This window comes from Brachyhypopomus gauderio, chromosome 5, assembly GCF_052324685.1.
Source record: "Brachyhypopomus gauderio isolate BG-103 chromosome 5, BGAUD_0.2, whole genome shotgun sequence".
NCBI lineage: Eukaryota > Metazoa > Chordata > Actinopteri > Gymnotiformes > Hypopomidae > Brachyhypopomus > Brachyhypopomus gauderio.
In genome coordinates, this window is record NC_135215.1 from 31,768,986 (window position 1) to 31,789,665 (window position 20,680).

Below are 20,680 nucleotides of genomic sequence, written 5' to 3' on the forward strand. Positions count from 1 at the left end.
TGTTCCAAGAAAATGAGACCTATGAGGAATGTGATGAGAAGCAGCGTGATTCGTGGGTCCTCATGCTACTTTATGCCTTTCAGTGACCATACATAGCTCACTCCTACACTTATGTCTCACAAAGACTCCTCTGTCTCGTCAGACTGCTGGCATGCTCTAAGCAGCCCATATACAAGATTGTACAGCATGCTGTTGGAGGCTAAAGCTGGTCTTAGTTTTCAGAGTCAACAAAATGTTGCTTGTGTGTTTTTGTGGAAATGATTTAGTACGTGATGATAAATATTCACCCTCAGGTTTAAATAACGGTGAATTTAAAGTGATTTCTTTCCTGAAAAAAACATAATTATTTATGGAGTCATCTTGTGACCGCACAAAAAGGTTTCTGACTCAAAGATAGGGCTTAAAGCCAGATGTCCCCTTCGCACACTCCTGTATTGTCTAGTGTCTGGCAGTGCCTAGTGGCCCTCTGAGCAGCGTTGACGCCAGAGTTGTATGTGTGTGTGTGTGGGCAGATGAATTGGATCAGAAGAAGAGGGGGTCTTAAATGACCATAATGCCAGGCTTTTACATAGAGAAAATCTTTATTGGACTAGAGGTAATGTCAAATATATTCTTTCATTTTATGTATTTTTAAAGAGTCTATGCATTAAACGCACTTGTCAGATGTTCCTCAGTTTCTGTTTAGTGGAGTATGTTTGGCATTAGTTTTAAGGGTGCTGACAAATAGAATGGACAGCCTAGGATGACCAAGATCTCTAGCTATACTGTTTCCTTCAGTGATTCAGAGTATTGAGTGTTTGTGAAAGCTGATCCTGTAGTCACTTATATACAAAGAAAGCTATTAGAGCAGGACAGGGCATGTTTTACTGAGTTATGTGTTTACATGTCATTCTATTGATCAAAGGTCACTTACCAAGACACTGAAGTTAAAAATGTGTGTGCACTTGTGTGTTTGCATTGTAGAATATGCTGATTAACTGTTGTTCTAGAAATAACAGACAGATTACTGTATTTTCCACGTATTTTAGGTAGCTGAATGCTGGTTTATTCTTGTATGAGGACAAAATACACCTTAGTGTTAAAATGTTTCTGGTCTGGTGGTCTCCTTAGTTTGCATAAAAACATTTCCAGGAGATGCAGTGGTGCAAGTGGGCAGGCAACTGGAAATCTCACCTACCTGGACAGGTAGGGGTGTGTCCTGTTTACCTTTACTTCATGTTGGGGAAAGGAAGGAAAAAGAAAAAAAGGAGTGAGGAGGTCTTCAGTTTTCAACAGAGACTTAGTTTGTTTTTTAACTATTCAAATACGTACAAAGAAACAATTAACATGATACTTGTTCCTGTTTTCTGTTAGAATGAGACCTTGGTTCTGTATGAAAAGACTGAGGGAAATATATATATATTTAAATGGGTGCGAGCAAAGGACAGGGATCTGTTGTGTGTAGCAGCTGATCTGTGATTAAGTGTTCATCATGACTACACAGTCTACAGGAGCAGAGAAAGAGGATGCCTGCGATTTCCTCTTTAAAATCATCTTCATTGGAGACAGCAATGTGGGGAAGACGTGTGTGATCCACAGCTTCAGATCTGGAGAGTTTGGAGAGAAGCACCAAAACACGATTGGTGTAGATTTCACTGTGCATACTATGGACATAGATGGGAAGAAAGTGAAGGTGAGTACTTTTAATGTGAGAATCAGCTAAATTATAGTCTCAAATATGAGTTTGCAGTTTTCTTGTAGACATGATTGATAATGGGGTGACAAACAATCACAAGCTCATCTTCTTTTCTGCTAGATTTACTAGAACTGAAGGTAAATCGGGCACAAAAAGACACAAAAACATGAACAGTGCTCTGTCAGCATTAATGATCAAGTTGGACCATACTATAGCTTTGGACAGGATTTTATCAGGAATATATGGGTTTCATTGTAGAATACTGAATTTGCTTCGAATAGTATGTCTTCCAAATTTAGGCTATGTCCTGCTAGATCAAGCCCCCAGATATTTAAAAGGGGTTTCCCATGATTATGGCTCCCCATGGGTGTGGTAGAGGGGGGGAAAGTGGACCTGACTACCCAGGGCCCGAGTAGGGAGAGGGGCCCATTTTGCTCATGTATCTCATTTACTGGCATTTATAGGGGCCCACTGACATTGAGAATGTACAGGGCCCAGAATTTGCTGTTACGCCCCTGTGGGTCCCTGTTTAATAAGCCACACAATTATACATTTGTAGTATTCCATGTCTGTCAAATCTTACTCTGCTCTAGAATGTAGCTGTAATCATATTTTAGTACATCTGATTTCCACAATATCTTTGTAAACGGCCCACAATGTTCTGCAGATGCAGGTATGGGACACAGCTGGCCAGGAACGTTTCCGCACCATTACCCAGAGCTACTACCGTAGTGCTCACGGAGCCGTGATTGCTTATGACCTGACACGCCGCTCTACGTTCGACTCGCTACCTCACTGGATACAGGCAGTCGAGCTGTACGGAGCTGCCAACGTAGTATTCGTTCTTATAGGTACGATAACGTGTTAACTGCAACACAAAGATGCCAAACGGCAGTCTTTTCTCTTGGGCCATTAGTATAGCGCCCTGTCCTCTTTCTTCACTTTGTGCACACATATAATGATCCCATCGCTTGGGTTGGGTCTAACTAAAGTGGGCCCCAGATTTTCCGCTGTGTCTTTCCCTCTCCAGGTAATAAATGTGACTTGGAGTCCCAGCGTCAGGTGCTGTTTGAGGACGCCTGTACGCTGGCGGAGAAGACAGGTGCCCTGGCAGCGCTGGAGACGTCCGCCAAGGAAAACCGTAACGTGCAAGAGGCCTTTGAGCTTATGGCACGGGAGCTAATGGTGCGAAATGGAGGCATTATCAACCAGGAAGCCCAGCTAGACCCCCCAAATCTTCTCTTATACTCCGAATCCCATGAAATAGATGAAGCAGAATCCACCAAGAAGCCATCGTGTAACTGCTGACCTCACATTCCTAGGGCAAACCTAAACTCAAGCACTGTACCAGATTTGTACAAGAAAAACTAAATCTCATATCTGCCAGAAGGGGAAAATACAGACTAATGTCAATACTTGCTCTACATTCACAAATCCAATGTGAGTGGTAAAATGGTAAGACAGTCCACAGTTTTAAATGCCATTTATTTGTATAAGTGCAAGCAAAACAATCCCCTTTAAAAAGAGCAACTGACAAAAATAAAAGGCATTCACCATAAGAAATGTATTCATTTTAAAACCTCTAAATGCACTGAGCTATAAAAAATACATTGCAATCTTAACATTATTGCATAAGGTATTATAATTCTTAGTAAAAAAAAAGGCAGATACAACACCCTTTGTGTCTGTATGGTAAACATGGTGACCAATTAAAACAACCTGTTTTACTTGAACCAAAGTTTTCAACAACAACAGCAAAAAAGTTTTTGTCTCAAATTCTATTCAAAGTTGTCTGTATTCAAGTTATTTCCATATTTCTGTATTTGTAGACCTTCTGGTGTTCTGCATTTCTTCATGTGCAAGTTTGACTTGCCTAGGTATCCAGACTGTGAGATGATCCACCTAGCTCAATAGTCTCAGTTAGTAGGCTAACTCTGGTCTATTTCCAAGCCCAGCCCTCTAGCTGAAAAACCCGTTCCACGGCCTCCTGTACATCCTGGGTCACGAAGGAGGGCTGCGTCAGGCTGGGATCGAAGCCAAAGTCCCGATGTCCATGGAAGATGCGCTGCTCTGTCACCGTGTGGTCAGGAGAGAGGTCCTGCTGGTCTCGGTTGTAGACACCTGTGCAGACCAGGATGGAGCAGCAGCCCTCCGGCAGACAGTGCTCAAACGAGCCGCCCACCACCTTCCCTGAGTGTTTAGCAGAACTACCTTTAACCTGTACCTTGCCCCTATTACGGTGCATTGACTGCAGGTAGCGGTTGTAGAGGTTTGCGCCATAAATGTCTGCCATGGGGTTGTCCCTGTGGAAGACATACCAGTGTTCAAACAAGGCATCAAAAAGGCCCACGTCTCCTGCTTAGACAAAACTTACGCAGCTCAAACTAATCACAGAGTCCAAGTAATGACATTTCATTATGAGATTGAAGAAGGTTGTCTAAATTAGCACAGTATTAAAAAGGACAGTATAAAACATTACTCACCCAATGGCGTAAAGTCTTTGGACTGGTTCTTTCCAACCCAAATTCTCTGCCTGCTGTCTCACCAACAGCTCTGCATAGTTATATGTCACCAAACTGGGCTTTCCAATCAGAGCTTCATACTGGAGGTCACAGCCTGTGATCTTCTTGTAGATGTTCTCCAGACACACTAGGAACATTCCATGACCGAACCTTATATAAAAAAACAGAACCTTATATCATGCTTTGATATGCTTGATTATCAATTATATGGCTTAGAGATGTGGAATTAGGGTATTGTTTTTTCTGCATAAAGGCTTCATAGATGTCTGTCCTGAATGCAACAAATTGTACCAAACTGGGACCTATTTAAGGGGAGGTTTTCCAGACTCTTGGAAATCTTGGATGAAGTACAATCACCTAAACCTCTCTTAGTAGTACTCAGGGTGTTTCAGCAGTAGTCCAAATTCAGGGAATCTCAACAGCAGTTTAGATTACTGTGAAAACACTTTTATCAAACCTTTGGAAGGGGGCAACTGTATCAAATATTAAATTGTGGCTTAGTGAAATGATTCAGCTCTTACGTTTGAAGAAAATAAGATTCATAATAGTTGATGACCAATTGAATGAAATTTGGCATTCTTTTGTATGATATCTAGACAAAACTAATCAATAAACCAACAGAAACTTTTGTCTTGTACTGATTCAATGTTCAACAGAGACAGAGGTCTATCGGTGGGACAAGTGTGTGTGTGTGTGTGTGTGGGGGGGGGGGGGGTGTTTTTCTCTCTGTGTTCTGTATTTTGATATATTCAATGTGATTTTTCTTAGTGTCAAATTATACAAAGGAGAAAAGACGATGAAAGACGAGAAAAATTCCTGTGAAGTATTTGTTCAGCCTAAACCTCCTTCAATAAACTAACTTTAATGAGACACATTAAACCGCCTTTAACGTGTCAGGGATACATAAAATTATCTGTGCTCATTAGTAATAGTACAACCATAGCATGAGTAAAGGTGAAAGCCTGATTGCTTTATTTGTCATACAGAAAATACTGGACTTTAAACTAAAGCACAAAAGTAATTACTGTGAAGTAATAATAATAATAATAAAAAAAACAACTAACCGTGGGTTCTTTGCCTCTGCCATCCACAGCAGGTCCATGTTGCAGGCCAATACAGGGATGTGTGGGTAATGTGGTGATGTCACAGCATTTCCTGGCCTCCCATTGGTCAGGAGAACATCCACAATGAGCTGTAAGTTTGTCTCCCACCTGATTGGCTCACCAAACAGAACGACAGCTGAAAACGAAAGTGGTGAAAGCTAAATGAAACCGAAGATAAAAGCAATGAGTTAATATTAAATGAGAAAAGTGAAATTTTAACAATTACCTTCAATTGGTGGCAATTCCTTGGATGGAGGAACCTGAAATATATTGCGTACAATTTACTCTGGAGTTACTGGATAAATAAAGTTAATAAATCAGTCATAAAATATTGCAGTGAAAGAAACGGTCATGCCATTCCTACCCACTAACACACATTACACTACAGCACATAACATACAGGTAACAAAAGGACTCCATTCTCCACTGGGCAACACTGTCAAGACTGCTGCTGATTTATACTGAATACTTCACCGTAAACAGTATTAATACCAAAATTATAATTTGCATGTTTGTACCATTTAATGAAGAACTACATTGAAAACAAAACTGTTTTCAATATTTTCTGATATTTTATTGGAATACATTTTACCTACATACACGAATAAATTGTATTGTTTCATTAGGAAAGCAGAATCACTATACAGTGTAGTTTTTCAGTCTCAGGTTCATGAACTGTCCACCTGGCATGTAAAAATACACCATCATTTTATAGCAAGTATATTCTCTTTTGGAATTAAAAAAAAAAATTAAATCTAAAGTCAAACTTTGGATAATTTGTAAACTCACCACATCTTTGGGTCGTCGATGGTGATCCACCATATCCAGAAGTGGGTGGGCCTCTCGCAACATATCTATGGTTACAACATTCTCAAAACCCAAACTGGAATTGATTTAGTTAAAGTCCAACTTATAAGGGAAAAAGGAAAAAATCCACTAAGTCCTATGCATGTCAATCATAGAATTGGAATGATATAATTTTAAAATTTACTATGACATTTTAAATTGTCTGTAAAATAAAGAATTCCATTATTACGGATGGCTCATCAGTTCAGTTTTACCGAGGTGTATTTGTTTCATACAGCAGATGCAGTGAAGTAACAGAGAAACAAATATGCAGGCATTTAGAGGATACTTTGATGCAAGTTCCAGAACATGCCCCTGTCCAGACACCAACACACACATCTTATGGAACTGACTGAAGACTCGCAAAGGACTGTGGGACAACATGACTTGGTCAGGTGACACCTGAAGGGAAAAAAGTGTACATGTGTGTAGACGTGTATAAACATATATAGACATTAATACATTCATTTTAGACAATAAATACTGAGCAAAAACAGAGTAGTTGTAAGTCTTACTTCCACTTCTAGAAGATGAGATAATTGTTCAGCCTTGGTCTCCCGTATACAGTTCCCAGCATTAGTGACAAAGACCACAGGGACTTTGTATTTTCCATTTCCATCAACCAAGTTTCTAAAGCACTGTTTAGCTTCAGGAATGGGTGTTCTTCCACGGACCAGAACCCCGTCAATGTCAAAAAGAAGACCAAAAGGGTTGGGACTGCGCTGTAAAAGTTTAAAGAAACCAGACTTTAGCAACGGTCTAAATTGTACTCCTGGTTGGAGATATTCCTCATTAGAATATTTGCAACCATTGTGCCTATAGAAATCAATAACTAATTGTTACTTATTGTTTAAAGGTCTTAAAATAATTAGCATTTGTGGCATGAGAGACCATGGACGTCATTTCATGTACCAAAATTAAAATAATCAAGGGTAAAGAGGAACAAACAACATCTGTTGTGAGAACTTGTAGAAATGTACCATAATCGTAAAGAGCTGATATCAATATGAAATGTACACCAATTGCATAGCCACTAGGTGAATTTGACCTCTAGCTACAGCAAACATTAGCCTAATAACAATATGTTGGTTGTGTATAATACACTTCAAGAAAGAAAAGTGACTGCACACATTAAATTTTTTAAAAATATTAACCAGGAATTATGATTTATATACATCTTTAAAAAAAACATCTCAAAAAACAAAATAACAAACACCGGATACCTGACGTAATGACTAGGTGCGCATGCGCAGTAAGGCTGTACAGGCCGGCTCTGTCTACACTGACCGACGGGCTTGTGCTGAACACCCTTTATACAATTATTTAGACTTTACTTAGAATCCGTTACAGTGCTTCACGACTAAACCACAAAACATCAAACAATCAAGGTAGTGTTTGATCAACATAGAAAAAAAAACATCTAAGTCAACATGTAAGTGATCAACATAAGCACAAATACATTAATTAAGTGAACTTACAGTGCTGTAGGGCCGTGACTGCACCGGGCCGTTTAGCGGTGTTTTACTGTATCTCAGAGCTCGCCATCCGAGTTTAAACATGCTGAGTCGAAGGAAAAACTCCGCCATAACTTCGACGTTAAGTGGTGTACGGCGACACAAAACGTATGCTAAGCAGCTACGCTATACTGAGAATGACATCGCATATGTTTACCTGCTTACCAGTAGAGTGGACTAACTAGCTAGCGCTTAGCCTACCACAGCGAAGTCAGAAACCTGCGCTGTCTACGTATAACCCGCGCTGTCTGCGCATAACCTGCGCATCGTTGACGCTGGACTCCCAGAATTCATTTGACTTCCGGATTACCAGACGAATCAACAATAGTAACACTGGCTAACCCTGTTCGTACTATTCTTTTGAAAGGTACTGGATAACATTAATTAATTGTATCCAAATCTACAAAATAGTTTTCGCAGAATTGTTTTTTATTTTTTCAAATAAGCATCAAGCTACATTTTTAGGTCAGTTTGTAAAGCGACTCAATTTGTTACTAACATTAGGTTAGCATAGCTAGCTAGTTTAACGGTTATTAGTGACCGTTTGTAGCGAACACGTTTGACAGCGTTCAGAAGACGCAGCCTGCGGTCTGCTCACTGTAAATACCGTTTACGTACTCAAGACTGTAAGACAGTCAGCAGATCTGCACTTTTGTGTCTAGCTGCAGTTATTGTTGCAGCTGGGTTACAATGAAGAGACACTTCCTCCGTTCAAATCTCCCTCCATCATCCAGCGTCACTTAACGTGGCCGTGTTCACGCAGCTAATTACATATTCACACCCAGTGGCATCATTTAAAGATGTTTGTGCAAGATATATAAATGTGTAATTAAGTGGAAGTAGTTAGAAGTTGTATTAGAAATGAATTATAATTGCATTATAAATTCTAAATGAACAAGTTAATTTTAAATTTGTGATTTATTTATAGTTATTTAACAGTTATCCCCAGGAATATCAATATTATGTTATTGCATAAAATTATGATAAAAAATATGTATGTATATATATATATATATATATATATATATATATATATATGTCTATGTATATATAGACTTTAATATGTCTAGAGTGAATTAGAATATTAAGGTTAACTGCAGTTTTGGTTTGCTTTTTTACAGGCAATAAAAACAGCGTGATGGACTCTCCCCCAAAACGTGAGCGTGTGAAAAAGGGGTAGGTGTGCGGTGGCTTGCTTCACGCTACCTAAAGACCATTCTGTGTTCTGTGTCACTGATGCATCTCTCACAGCTGGGAACAAGGTTACACAGCGGAGGAATGGTTGCATTAAGACAAATGTAAATACGAAAGTGCTTCTGTGAATTCTCAAAAAACACCAAAAGGAGCTCTGGCCATGTGGCCCTCATAGCAAACCATGACATAGCAAACCACAGCTGAGTTTAGAAAAAGAGTTTACGTTACATTTACGGCATTTAGCAGACGCGCTTATCCAGAGCGACTTACAAAGTGCTTTGCATCTGATCACTGATGATGATGATCATTGATCATCTGATCAGTGGAGGATGGGTTCCATTTTGAGTCTTGGTCCTCCCAAGGTTTCTTCCTATTCCCCACCATCTAGGGAGTTTTTCCTCGCCACTGTCGCCTTTGGCTTGCTCATTAGGGATTTGGACCCATAGTATTGTTAACCTTGTAAATCCTGTAAAGCGCTTTGTGACATGTGTTGTGAAAAGCGCTATATGAATATATTTGATTTGAATTCATCCTAGGTAATAGTACGGATAGGCCAGAATTCAAGATACCATTGAGTCAGACTACTACTAAACTACAGGAGTCAATATCATTACCTAGTGTTTTGCAAGTTAGACGTTTGCCAAGAAGCACAAATAACCGTAGACAGACATACAATTTAAGAACAACGGCAAGTGGTATCAGCTGAGTTAGTGCTCTGGTGAGAACTCAACAAACAGGTGGGTCTTCAGTCTACGCTTGAAGATAGCAATAGACTCTGCGGTCCTAGCAGTGTAAACCCCATTATGTTTCAAAATCTGCAGTCAATAATCAATATTTTTGTGGAATTGCTGTCAATGTTTGTGTTTTTACACAGTTAATAGGGAGTTAAATGTTGTAGTTTTGAAATAAATAAAGAAGTAAATAAACAACATCTTGCATGTGGTTTATTTGTGAGTGCAGGGAGGAGGCAGATTCCCCACTGCCCCCCATCTCTGAACGGCTGGCCCATCTGCGACCGTCTCGCGAGCTGCTGGAGTTCTACAGGCAGAAACTGGCCCAGTTTGATGCAGAACATGATGACCTGCTGCAGCTGCTGGAGAAATACAAGAGCACTACAGAGGACCAGGTAGGCCAGTGCAACCAGAAGAGCAACCAGACTGGCCCTTGGATTTAGTTTAGGGGGGCAGTCATGGTCTGGTGGTAGGAAACTGGTCTTTTGACCGGAGGGTCGTGGGTTTGATTCCCAGACCTAAGGCCATCACTGAGATGCCCTTGAGCAAGGCACCTAACCCCAACTGCTCCCTGGGCGCGGGCTGCCCACCGCTCTGGGCATGTATGCACCACAGCCCCCTAGTAATCACTAGTGTGTATGAGTGTGTGTTCTAACTGCACAGATGGGTAAAAAGCGGAGGACAAATTTCGATTGCGGTGAAAAATCACAATTGACAAATATGGCACATTTACATTTTTTTTTGTTTAAAATTGTATGTGTGCACACATATTCTTGTTTGTGTCTTCAACATGTGCACTGATGCATGAACGTGAACCGCTTGTGTTGTGAATTAGAGAATTTATGTACGTCTGTAACACTGTTTTTGTAGCACAAGCTGCGGTGGGAAGTGCGTCAGCGTGAAGAGGAGATAGCAGAACTCCAGAAGGCCCTCAGTGACATGCAGGTCTTCCTCTTTCAGGAGCGGGAGCAGGCTCTCCGCCTGTATGCTGAAAACGATCGTCTTAAGATCAAGTGAGATTTCTCTGCTCTCCATTCCGTCAGAAATATAGTTGATGAATATTTAAAAGATTTATTTGGCAGATCGGATTAAGGTAAAACAGCCGTTTTACTACCCTTGCTTTTCCTTGGAGAACACCCAATTAAAGATTTGTTTGTCTTGGATTAGCCTTAATCAAACGAAGACCAAGTACAGTTCAGTTATTTCAGATGCACCCATAACAGGTGTATAAAATCATTTACAAAGCCATACCTTTTCAGTAGACAAACCCTTGCAGTACACTGAGGTTTACTGTAAAGCTCAGTGACATTGAACATGGCACTAATGCCTTGGCCACAAGTCAGTTCATGAAATATCTACCCTACCACATTTTCCTCAGTCAACTCAAATGATTTTATTGTGAAATAATGTGCAGAGTGCATCAGTCGAGTGCTAAAGCATGTGCTGTGAACAAAACCCTGCCCTCTGTTGCATTGTTTACTACAGACTTCTAAACTGCCTTTGACAGCAAGGTCAGCTCAAGGACTGTGTGTCGGAAGCTTCAGTAAATTTGTTTCCATGTCCAAGCCTAAGACCCCTGGGATAGAATGGTGTAAAACACAGCAGCAGTGCACTCTGCTTAAGAGTGCATTAAACTATACCATCTGCATGCTACCCTGCTGTCATCATGAACATACTATTATGGCTCCTACGTGCATTTATTGATAACCTACCCGATATTACGTTGGCCCTTAGAGTGTAAGGCCTTGATGACCATGGGCAAGTATCAGGAAGCTTGTGAGCTTACATGCCTCTAGATAACAGAAAGTCTAAGTGATGGAAACCAGACATTTGACTGATTAATATAGACTAATGGCATCATTTAGCTGAAACATAGTCACCAGTACAAAGGTGAAAACTCATATTAAATAACGATTATGAAGATTAATGACCCAAGTACTGAACCTTGAGAAACACCATATTTAAATTGTATAAAATCAGAAAGTTCATTGTTTACGTTCATTGTTTACACACAAATTAATAATGGTCAGTCAAATATGGTCCTGGTGTTTTAACCAAAATTTTACAGCCTGTTGAGGGGGATGCTATGGTGAGCAGTGTAGACATGTATTTTAGCACTACTTCATGCAAGATTAGGTAAGAGGTCAGATACATTTTCGGAGATAGTTACTAAGTTATCGACTTCGTTACCAAGACAAAGTTTTTAATAAGTTAAGCAAAATAAGGCCTGTATATAAGACTGAAATTAAGTGAAATATTTAGCACTGATGTGTGTCAGTATTACTATCCAGGGAGCTTGAAGACCGGAAAAAGATTCAGCACCTTTTAGCCCTGGTGGGTCCAGATGCTGGTGAGATCACCTATTTTTACAGGGAACCTCCACACAAGGTCAGGAAATAAGTTTTTATCTTTGATAGATGAAAATGTGTTTTTGTCTTTGATGCACAAGCTACAAATTGAGCTAAAATGCTAAGCATTTAATTCATGTGCAACATTTTCTAGGTCACCATACCACAGATGAAACTACAGCCTAGAACACAGAAATATGAAAAAGCAGCCAAACCAAAGCCCGGATCTGCCAGAGGTTTGTCTTCATCTGCCTTCTTTCTGTTTTTAAGGATTATAAGAATTAAGGAGCTAAAAATCATAGCTATGTCTGAAATGTAATTTATTGATTAAATAATGAAGTCAACTTTTTAAAGGCTATATAAAAAGTATATATGGTATGGCATATATTTTTTGTCTTTTCCGGTCATCTTCTCAGTTGGGGTTAATTCAGTCTGATTGTCCAATAATGTCCACAATTCAGTTTCACTTTGTTGCATGTAGAGGGAAGCAAGAGAATGTCAAAAGACAGAGTAGATGACCCAAACGCAGAGCAGTACAAGAAAGACAACCACACATTACTGCTACAGGTGTGTATCATCTCGTCTGAAAACCAACTGTTCCAAAATCTCTTCAATGTTCTGTACTACAGTAACAAAGGTTTCAACGGAAAGGTGTCCTACAACCACGTGTCCAAATATCCCCTGGTGCGTCTGCTAGGTGGAGGCGCTGCAGGCACAGTTGGAGGAGCAGACGCGGCTGGCTCGCGAGCAGGTGGAGTCCCTTCTGGAGGACCGGCGTATTCACACGGAGGAAGGACACGTCCGCAATCAGAGAGACCAGGAGAGAATCTCCGCCCTCACTGACAAGTACTGCTAGCTGAAACATCTGCCTTCTGTCTCTTATTTTTATCCCCTTCTTTAAGTAATTTAATCTCATATTTACTTTGTGATATCTTTGAAGATTTGTTCATTTTCACAGAATCTGAAAAATTAGGCGTTTAGGGTCCTTGCATTAATTCAGATTATTTGGAGATTGAGCAATTGCGAGTCTTCATCTTCCTCTCGTCATCTTCCTCTCTTCGTTGCTTTCGTTGTTGTGTGCAGGCTTCAGCGCACACAGAACCTGCTGTACGAGAGCACAAGAGACTTTCTGCAGCTCAAGTTTGAAAGTCGAGCCCAGGAGAAGAGCTGGATGGTGGAGAAGGACAGGCTGCTGAGAGAGCTGGACTCCTGTCAGGAGAGGCTGAGGGAGTCACACAGCTTCCCAGAGCAGCCAGGACCTTCTGTAGCTCCGTTCCTCCTCAGCCAGCGCACCCAGGACAGCAGCCAAACGCACAAAGAGGAAATGAGAGTAAGACCGGAGCGTTGGTTTCTTTCTCCCTACCTTCTACACTCCATCCCTGGTCACCCTGTAAATCACAGGTGTCCACCTCCAGTCCTGGTCATCTACCACCCTGCAGAGTTTAGTTCCAAACCTCATCTAATAGACCTAGTCCAGTTAAACATGTCTTTCATTAGCCTTTCATCTTTGTGTTACATTAGTATCTTAGCCAGGTATGCTACATAAGGGTTGAAATTAAACTGCAATGCAATGCAACTGGGGCAGTCATGGTCCTGTGGTAGGGAAATGGTCTTGTGACCGGAAGGTCGTGGGTTCGATTCCCAGGCCTGAGGCCATGACTGAGGTGTCCTTGAGCAAGGCACCTAACCCCAACTGCTCCCCGGGCGCCAGGCTAGGGCTGCTCACCACTCTGGGCACGTGTGATCCACAGCCCCCTAGTAATCACTAGTGTGTGTGTGTGTGTGTGTGTTCTAATTGCACAGATGGATAAATGCGGAGGGTGTAAATGCGGACAAATTTCAATTGGAGTGAAAATTCACAATTGACAAATATGGCTCATTTCATTTCAGTAGATCTCTAGAATTGGACTTGGGCACCACTGCTGCCAATCGTGGAACCTTCTGTTCAGTCCATGAGTTAATGTACTCTCCTAACCCTTTTACAATGATTTATTAGCAACAAAACCCCTTAAAAGTAAATACAGGAATCATATAACTGGGATGAACTCTAGAACCAATGAATACTGCAGCCTATTCCTGCCAATAGGCTCAATACTGTTATTAATACTACAATACTGTTATTAATACTGCAGTATTCCTAATGATGGGCTTCCTGACAATTACCTCTTTTGATCCAAGCTATTGCAATATCTCTTACATAGGCACTACAAGAGGAGCTCAAGCAAGCCCATAAGCTGGCAGACATGTACAGGGAGCAATGTGTGTCTCTGGAGACCGATCTGGCCCAGATCCGAGAGGAAGGAGATGTAGGCAAAGAGATCTTCAAAGTATGCTGCTCCTAAAACCTGTCCCAGCTCAATGTTATCATGGTTGACACATGCTATAATTGGCACAGATAGAACGTGAGCCATCTCTGTGTGTTTGGGTCCAGGAGCGGTCTGACAAAATGGCCAGGCGTCTCCAGTTAATGACGCAGCGTTATGAAGCTCTGGAGAAGAGACGATCCATGGAGGTCGAGGGATTCAAGACCGACATTAAACACCTTCGACAGAAACTTAAAGATGTGGAGAAACAACTTTTTAAGGTTGTTGCAGCCTTGTTACAAAATGTTGGGCAGTTTGAAAATATTTACAAAGATGTAAAACATTTGGAATGTGTAAATGGAAGTCAGCTTTAAACTTCATTGTAAATTTAAAATAGTATGAGAAATTGCTGTGACTCCAGCTATGCATTACAATCAACATTACATTTCATAGGGGCATTAATTCACGTGTGTGTTTTCTTTTAGGTGACTCTTAATGTGGGACCAGATCAGGACTTGGCCATTCTGCACGAGGTGCGACAGTCAAATGCCCGTACCAAGAAAATCCAGGGGGAATTAAAAACCCTAAAAGCAAAGATATATGGACTTGAGAATGAATTGAGAATCAGTTGAATTCTGAAAACATTCTAAATGTTTTTTTCAGCCATTTAACAAGCAAATCGTTAGATTTAAAATTGAATGTTAGATTTCTCCAAGGATGGTGGTCCTGCAAGGAATAAGTTGTGTTGTAATAATGGAGTAAAGATGGTACTTGGTCAAATCATAATGTCTGCATTTCACACCGAGGCACAGAGCCATGCAATAGTATGAGGGCATTTGCATATTTATTTATTACTAATGTTTTTATTACACATTTTTTAAATGCTAGCAGAATTTGCCCTGGTAGAAACCTATGTGGCATTTTTTCTTTTTTTTATAATGTAATTATATATTGATTTCCTATGATGTATGATTTGTTCTAAAACTTGACGGGTCTCAAGTTTAGGCTATGCCAGTGATTTGATACAGAATTGCCATTAGTAGATCAGTTGATTTGAATTCAGTGAATAAACACATTTTAAGGGAACATAAACACTGTCATTCACTATTATTTTTGGTTGAAATGGACTTAAACTAGCTAAGAATGCACATCCAATAAATAAACACACAATATAAATCTATTCACAAAGCATGTTAACAATTAAAAAATAAAACCATCAAATAGACTTAAATGAGATTATTCTCTTTAAGATTTTTCAACTCAGCTCTAACACTGACATTCTTGGAATGGACACAAAAGGCATGAAATCAAAAAACGTCCTGAACAGTGCAGCTCTATCATGTGCTGAAAAGGTGATAATTCACTAGGTCAGATACTAGTTTGTCCCAGTTCAAGTATAAGTGTTTAACAAAACACAATTCCCAAATTAAGAGGTTTATCCACAAGTTGACAAATATATTGCACCAAAGTACAGAATGTACCATTATCCCCTGGCAATAATAGTCATTGTACCAAATCCAATACTTATTTTTTCTTTAAACAAAAAACAAGCACTACAAAAAGCATTAACAAATATAAACTCATATCAAATATCGGCTTGTATTCAAAATATCATAAAGCTGTAACAGACGTAGAACTGTAACTAGCAGCCAATGCAATTTTTAAAAGCTGCACTCTGCGTGTACCCATTTATCATAGAACCATGAAGGCTTCCTCTACCATTTCATTAAAAACGTATCATCTTTACTCCTGAGTATCTGAGGTACAAAGTGCATTGTCAGACCACCTTATCTAAAAATAACAAACAATGGAGTGGTAGTGTATAGACTTTGGCCCTGCGTGGTGGTAGTGTGGTAGCGTAACGCATCGTTCCTGAAGGCTTGTAGCAGTCATAGTCGTCTGCCTCAGTGCCTTCGTTTCTCCTGCTCCTGTCAGATATGCCCCTTATCTTTCTCCATGTCTCAGATTTATGACACACAAGACCTCTTTCTGTCTCTCTCGTAAGACATGGTAACACAGTGTAGTTTGACACTGAAGTGTAGTTTATCCATTACAGGATTATGAGACCAGTCTCACGGTCCAAAAGGAGAGAACATGCAAGAAGTATTGTGCATGACGATGTTGGGGGGCGTTTCTTAACACTATAACAATAACTTCAGAAATCCCTACAAGACAAGCAGACTCTAATATTAAATCGGTATCGCTTGTTCTCTTTACATACAAATATAAAAATCTGTTATTTACACAATAACAAGGAGAAAAAAATTGTGCTTTTTTTCATCTTCCCAGAACGTCTGCTTCTTGAGGGATTTAAGGTTATAGCTGTAGTGCTAGGCACACAGGCCACTGGCTCCCTCTGGTGTGTAGTGTTCACTGGCTCTAGGCTCAGATCATGTAGTTCTTCTTAAGAACCTCCAGGTACTGTTGGGTAGCTTTCTTCAGCGGGTCCTGCTGCTCTAGATTCAGGTTTAAATTCTTCTGAGAGGCGCAGGCAGAGCCCACCGGTGACATGCGGGCTGACGCTCCCTCCCGCTCTGCTGTGTCTGAGAACAGGACACGAGATCACAGATGGACAACGATTTTAGATTTTTTTTCTCTTTTTTAATTATGAAATCAGATGTTGGAAAGCGAGATGCACGTTAATATTTCACATACTCAAAATATAAAATTTTAAGTACTCACCATAGTCCAACTCCTTTGATATGCTTCTCTCCAGTTCAGACTGCATCTGCGTAAGGGGCAGAACAGACAGAACAGATGAGTGCGGTGTATACCTCCTTTCTCAAAACAGATGGGAAAAACTGACATTTCTGTTATTTTAATAAGTAATTAATATTTTAATTAATACATTTTAATAAAAAAAAAAAACAAGCACAACTTATCACTGCAGTATTCGGTGTGATTTCTATACCACATTCAAACCTTTTTAATGTCTTGAGACATGCTTTAATGTCTTGAGAGTTCTGTATAAGTTTTTTAATTAATACAGCATGTATTTTAACACACGATAATTACTGAATTACTTAGGCTCATTCTTATAAAAATAGTGTTTTAATGGGATTAATGCATTTACCTAGAAAATCTATTAATGTTAATTACAAGAATCAAAATATTTTAAGACAAGGTCACTAAATAAAACTGAATGATAAATTCTATAGGTTTTAATTCCCCTCTGTCCTTGTAAAGATAACTTAAGCTTAATCTAAACCCAACAATAAACCCGTCACGCAACCCTAGGTTTTGAATTGCTGGGTAAACGAGAGGAAGCTTAGTTTAATGAAAAACCATTCAATCCTCAGTTCAGAATTATGAAGGTTCCCTTTTTGTAGAAGTAGCTTAATTTACAGCATTTTATCAGCAAAGGCATGTAGAGCTTCTATTGTAATATATGGCAGCGGTGAAACGTAGACCATAAAAGAGCACAGCTGGTTTAGGATAATGCATCAGAAACTCATGGAACACTGCAGCTTCACCGGACACCACAGCACACAGCACAGTGGCTATCGACATTAGACAAGGCAAAGATGACAAAGAAATCAAGATTTGGGGAACATTTATGTAAACATTTTTTAATTTATGTAAGGATAACATTTCAATTCATTTGCATTTAGTGTGTTTATTTTCAACTGCAATTCAAGCAGTACTCACATTGTGATTACCTACGAAATGTTACTCGTTTTAGTATGGTTTTCACAATGAGTATTTACATACTTAGTTGCGAACACTAATAACTATTTGAATCCTGTAAAAATGGATTCAGGCTAGATCTACTGTTAAACCAGTGTTCTGGGAGCAGGTGACTGGTAACTGAAACGTAATGCAGTGACAAAGTATTGTAGTATTGTGCTACATACAACTACACACCTGCTTATGAATCAGGCTGAAGAGAGCAGAGGTGAGAGACAGACTTTTGAGCTAGAAGCTGAAGGAGCAAGAAACAGGAGAGGTTATGTGTGCATAGTTCCTCTACTGGGAAGGGAAGAAACAAGGAGTGATAGCAACAGAGGAAACGAGGAAGAAGCAGATTTAGCTGCTAAGAAGTGGGTAGACCCGTCTTTACCGAGTCAAGATGACTAGCTAACTGACTTATTTTTTTTTTTACACCCTCTTTTCTAATAAATCCTTCAAAATCGTGAACTGGGACCTTTCTAAAGGACTAAAGGACTCCAGAGCTCACCTTTGCCAAGTAGGCTTCCACATGGTTGCCCGGTGGTTCCCCCATGGAGCCCAGCAGTGAGGTGCCGAGGCTCCTGTTGAGGGGTCCCAGCGAGGCCCCGTACGTCCCCATGGAGCCCACTGAGGGGCCGTCCAGCAGAGACCCTCCCAGGCTGGCGTTCATCACGCCGCTGGTGAGGAGCGACTTGCTGCGCTGCCTCTCGCCCAGCAGCCTGGCGTTGGTCTCCGCCAGCCGCTCGTTAGACCTGAGAGAGAACGCACCATCAGGACCCATGACAGACACAGCACCACAACGCACCCTGATATATGGTAACAGTAGAGCATACCCGTATACTTCTCCAGAGGTGCTCAATACGGAGTCCCAGCCCCCACTACAGAGTCCCAGCCTCCACTACAGAGTCCCAGCCTCCACTACAGAGTCCCAGCCCCCACTACAGAGTCCCAGCCCCCACTACAGAGTCCCAGCCCCCACTAGAGTCCCAGCCCCCACTACAGAGTCCCAGCCTCCACTACAGAGTCCCAGCCCCCACTACAGAGTCCCAGCCTCCACTACAGAGTCCCAGCCCCCAGTACAGAGTCCCAGCCCCCACTACAGAGTCCCAGCTTCCACTACAGAGTCCCAGCTTCCACTACAGAGTCCCAGCCCCCACTAGAGTCCCAGCCCCCACTACGGAGTCCCAGCCCCCACTACGGAGTCCCAGCCCCCAGTACGGAGTCCCAGCCCCCAGTACAGAGTCCCAGCTTCCACTACAGAGTCCCAGCCTCCACTACAGAGTCCCAGCCCCCACTAGAGTCCCAGCCCCCACTACAGAGTCCCAGCCTCCACTACAGAGTCCCAGCCCCCACTACAGAGTCCCAGCCCCCACTACAGAGTCCCAGCCCCCACTACAGAGTCCCAGCTTCCACTACAGAGTCCCAGCCTCCACTACAGAGTCCCAGCCCCCACTACAGAGTCCCAGCCTCCACTACAGAGTCCCAGCCCCCACTAGAGTCCCAGCCCCCACTACAGAGTCCCAGCCTCCACTACAGAGTCCCAGCCCCCAGTACAGAGTCCCAGCCCCCACTACAGAGTCCCAGCCCCCACTACAGAGTCCCAGCCTCCACTACAGAGTCCCAGCCCCCACTAGAGTCCCAGCCCCCACTACAGAGTCCCAGCCCCCACTACAGAGTCCCAGCCCCCACTACAGAGTCCCAGCCCCCACTACAGAGTCCCAGCTTCCACTACAGAGTCCCAGCCTCCACTACAGAGTCCCAGCCCCCACTACAGAGTCCCAGCCTCCACTACAGAGTCCCAGCCCCCACTACAGAGTCCCAGCCCCCACTACAGAGTCCCAGCCTCCACTACAGAGTCCCAGCCCCCAGTACAGAGTCCCAGCCCCCACTACAGAGTCCCAGCCCCCACTACAGAGTCCCAGCTTCCACTACAGAGTCCCAGCTTCCACTACAGAGTCCCAGCTTCCACTACAGAGTCCCAGCCCCCACTAGAGTCACAGCCCACACTACGGAGTCCCAGCCCTCACTAGAGTCCCAGCCCCCACTACGGAGTCCCAGCCCCCACTACGGAGTCCCAGCCCCCAGTACGGAGTCCCAGCCCCCACTACGGAGTCCCAGCCCCCAGTACGGAGTCCCAGCCCCCAGTACAGAGTCCCAGCCCCCAGTACAGAGTCCCAGCTTCCACTACAGAGTCCCAGCCCCCACTAGAGTCACAGCCCACACTACGGAGTCCCAGCCCCCACTAGAGTCCCAGCCCCCACTACGGAGTCCCAGCCCCCAGTACGGAGTCCCAGCCCCCACTACAGAGTCCCAGCCCCCAGTACAGAGTCCCAGCCCCCAGTACAGAGTCCCAGCCCCCACTACAGAGTCCCAGCTTCCACTACAGAGTCCCAGCTTCCACTACAGAGTCCCAGCCCCCACTACAGAGTCCCAGCCGCACAAGGCGGGTCTCCCCAAGGCTGCTGCATGCCCCTCACCTCTCCAGTTTGGCGGACAGGCTCTTGCGGAGTCTCAGCTCCTCTGCGTAGAGCTGCTGGTATCGTTCCAGCTCCGTGCGACTGGCGTCCCTCTGCAGCAGGGTGTCCCGCGTGCGGGCCAGCTCTCCCTCCAGCTCCCTGACGCGCTGGTCCAGCTGCGCCCGCTGGCCGGCCTCGTTAGCAGCCTTCATCTGCTCCAGGGCCTCCTGGGACGCCGCCTGCGTCTGGGAACAAAACCACACTGGCAGGTCACAACCGAGTCTCTGGGCCATCGGGAGAATCACACTCGGGACTTTTG

The 20,680-nt window shown here is 42.5% G+C and overlaps 4 protein-coding genes across 8 annotated transcripts in view; 2 read left to right on the forward strand and 2 right to left on the reverse strand.

The window, feature by feature from the left end:
• The first annotated feature begins 84 nt into the window (after window positions 1-84).
• Window positions 85-3,631, forward strand: rab19 (RAB19, member RAS oncogene family). 2 transcript variants are annotated; one of them, XM_077007120.1, is made up of 5 exons: window positions 85-595; window positions 1,111-1,185; window positions 1,484-1,672; window positions 2,343-2,526; window positions 2,706-3,631. In XM_077007120.1, exons 2-5 carry the CDS (start codon window positions 1,135-1,137, stop codon window positions 2,981-2,983), a joined length of 702 nt encoding a protein of 233 aa, XP_076863235.1. In that variant the 5' UTR covers window positions 85-595; window positions 1,111-1,134; the 3' UTR covers window positions 2,984-3,631. The 2 variants fall into 2 exon arrangements, with proteins under 2 accessions (XP_076863235.1, XP_076863234.1); XM_077007119.1 differs by having other exon boundaries at window positions 1,132-1,185.
• hdhd5 (haloacid dehalogenase like hydrolase domain containing 5) lies at window positions 3,144-7,891 on the reverse strand. Its single transcript, XM_077007114.1, has 8 exons — window positions 7,625-7,891; window positions 6,662-6,868; window positions 6,436-6,548; window positions 6,090-6,183; window positions 5,527-5,560; window positions 5,262-5,436; window positions 4,159-4,347; window positions 3,144-3,978 (listed from the first exon to the last, which is right to left on the reverse strand). The coding sequence occupies exons 1-8, from the start codon at window positions 7,730-7,732 to the stop codon at window positions 3,615-3,617; spliced, it is 1,284 nt and encodes a 427-aa protein (XP_076863229.1). The 5' UTR covers window positions 7,733-7,891; the 3' UTR covers window positions 3,144-3,614.
• Window positions 7,418-14,893, forward strand: ccdc77 (coiled-coil domain containing 77). Of its 4 annotated transcripts, none has more exons than XM_077007111.1 (12): window positions 7,418-7,578; window positions 8,782-8,836; window positions 9,815-9,980; window positions 10,456-10,598; window positions 11,877-11,973; window positions 12,088-12,169; window positions 12,415-12,500; window positions 12,631-12,779; window positions 13,017-13,263; window positions 14,135-14,260; window positions 14,365-14,517; window positions 14,722-14,893. In XM_077007111.1, exons 2-12 carry the CDS (start codon window positions 8,799-8,801, stop codon window positions 14,866-14,868), a joined length of 1,434 nt encoding a protein of 477 aa, XP_076863226.1. In that variant the 5' UTR covers window positions 7,418-7,578; window positions 8,782-8,798; the 3' UTR covers window positions 14,869-14,893. The 4 variants fall into 4 exon arrangements, with proteins under 4 accessions (XP_076863226.1, XP_076863225.1, XP_076863227.1 ...); XM_077007110.1 differs by lacking the exon at window positions 7,418-7,578 and adding an exon at window positions 7,897-8,027; XM_077007112.1 differs by lacking the exon at window positions 7,418-7,578 and adding an exon at window positions 7,982-8,125.
• A 1,698-nt stretch (window positions 14,894-16,591) lies between these two features.
• The window catches only part of ankrd26 (ankyrin repeat domain containing 26), a 31,224-nt gene continuing 27,135 nt past the window's right edge, over window positions 16,592-20,680 (reverse strand). The window contains 4 exon segments of the mRNA XM_077007109.1: window positions 16,592-16,779; window positions 16,919-16,964; window positions 18,414-18,657; window positions 20,383-20,606. Coding sequence (XP_076863224.1) covers window positions 16,622-16,779; window positions 16,919-16,964; window positions 18,414-18,657; window positions 20,383-20,606 — 672 coding nt within the window. The 3' untranslated portion in view covers window positions 16,592-16,621.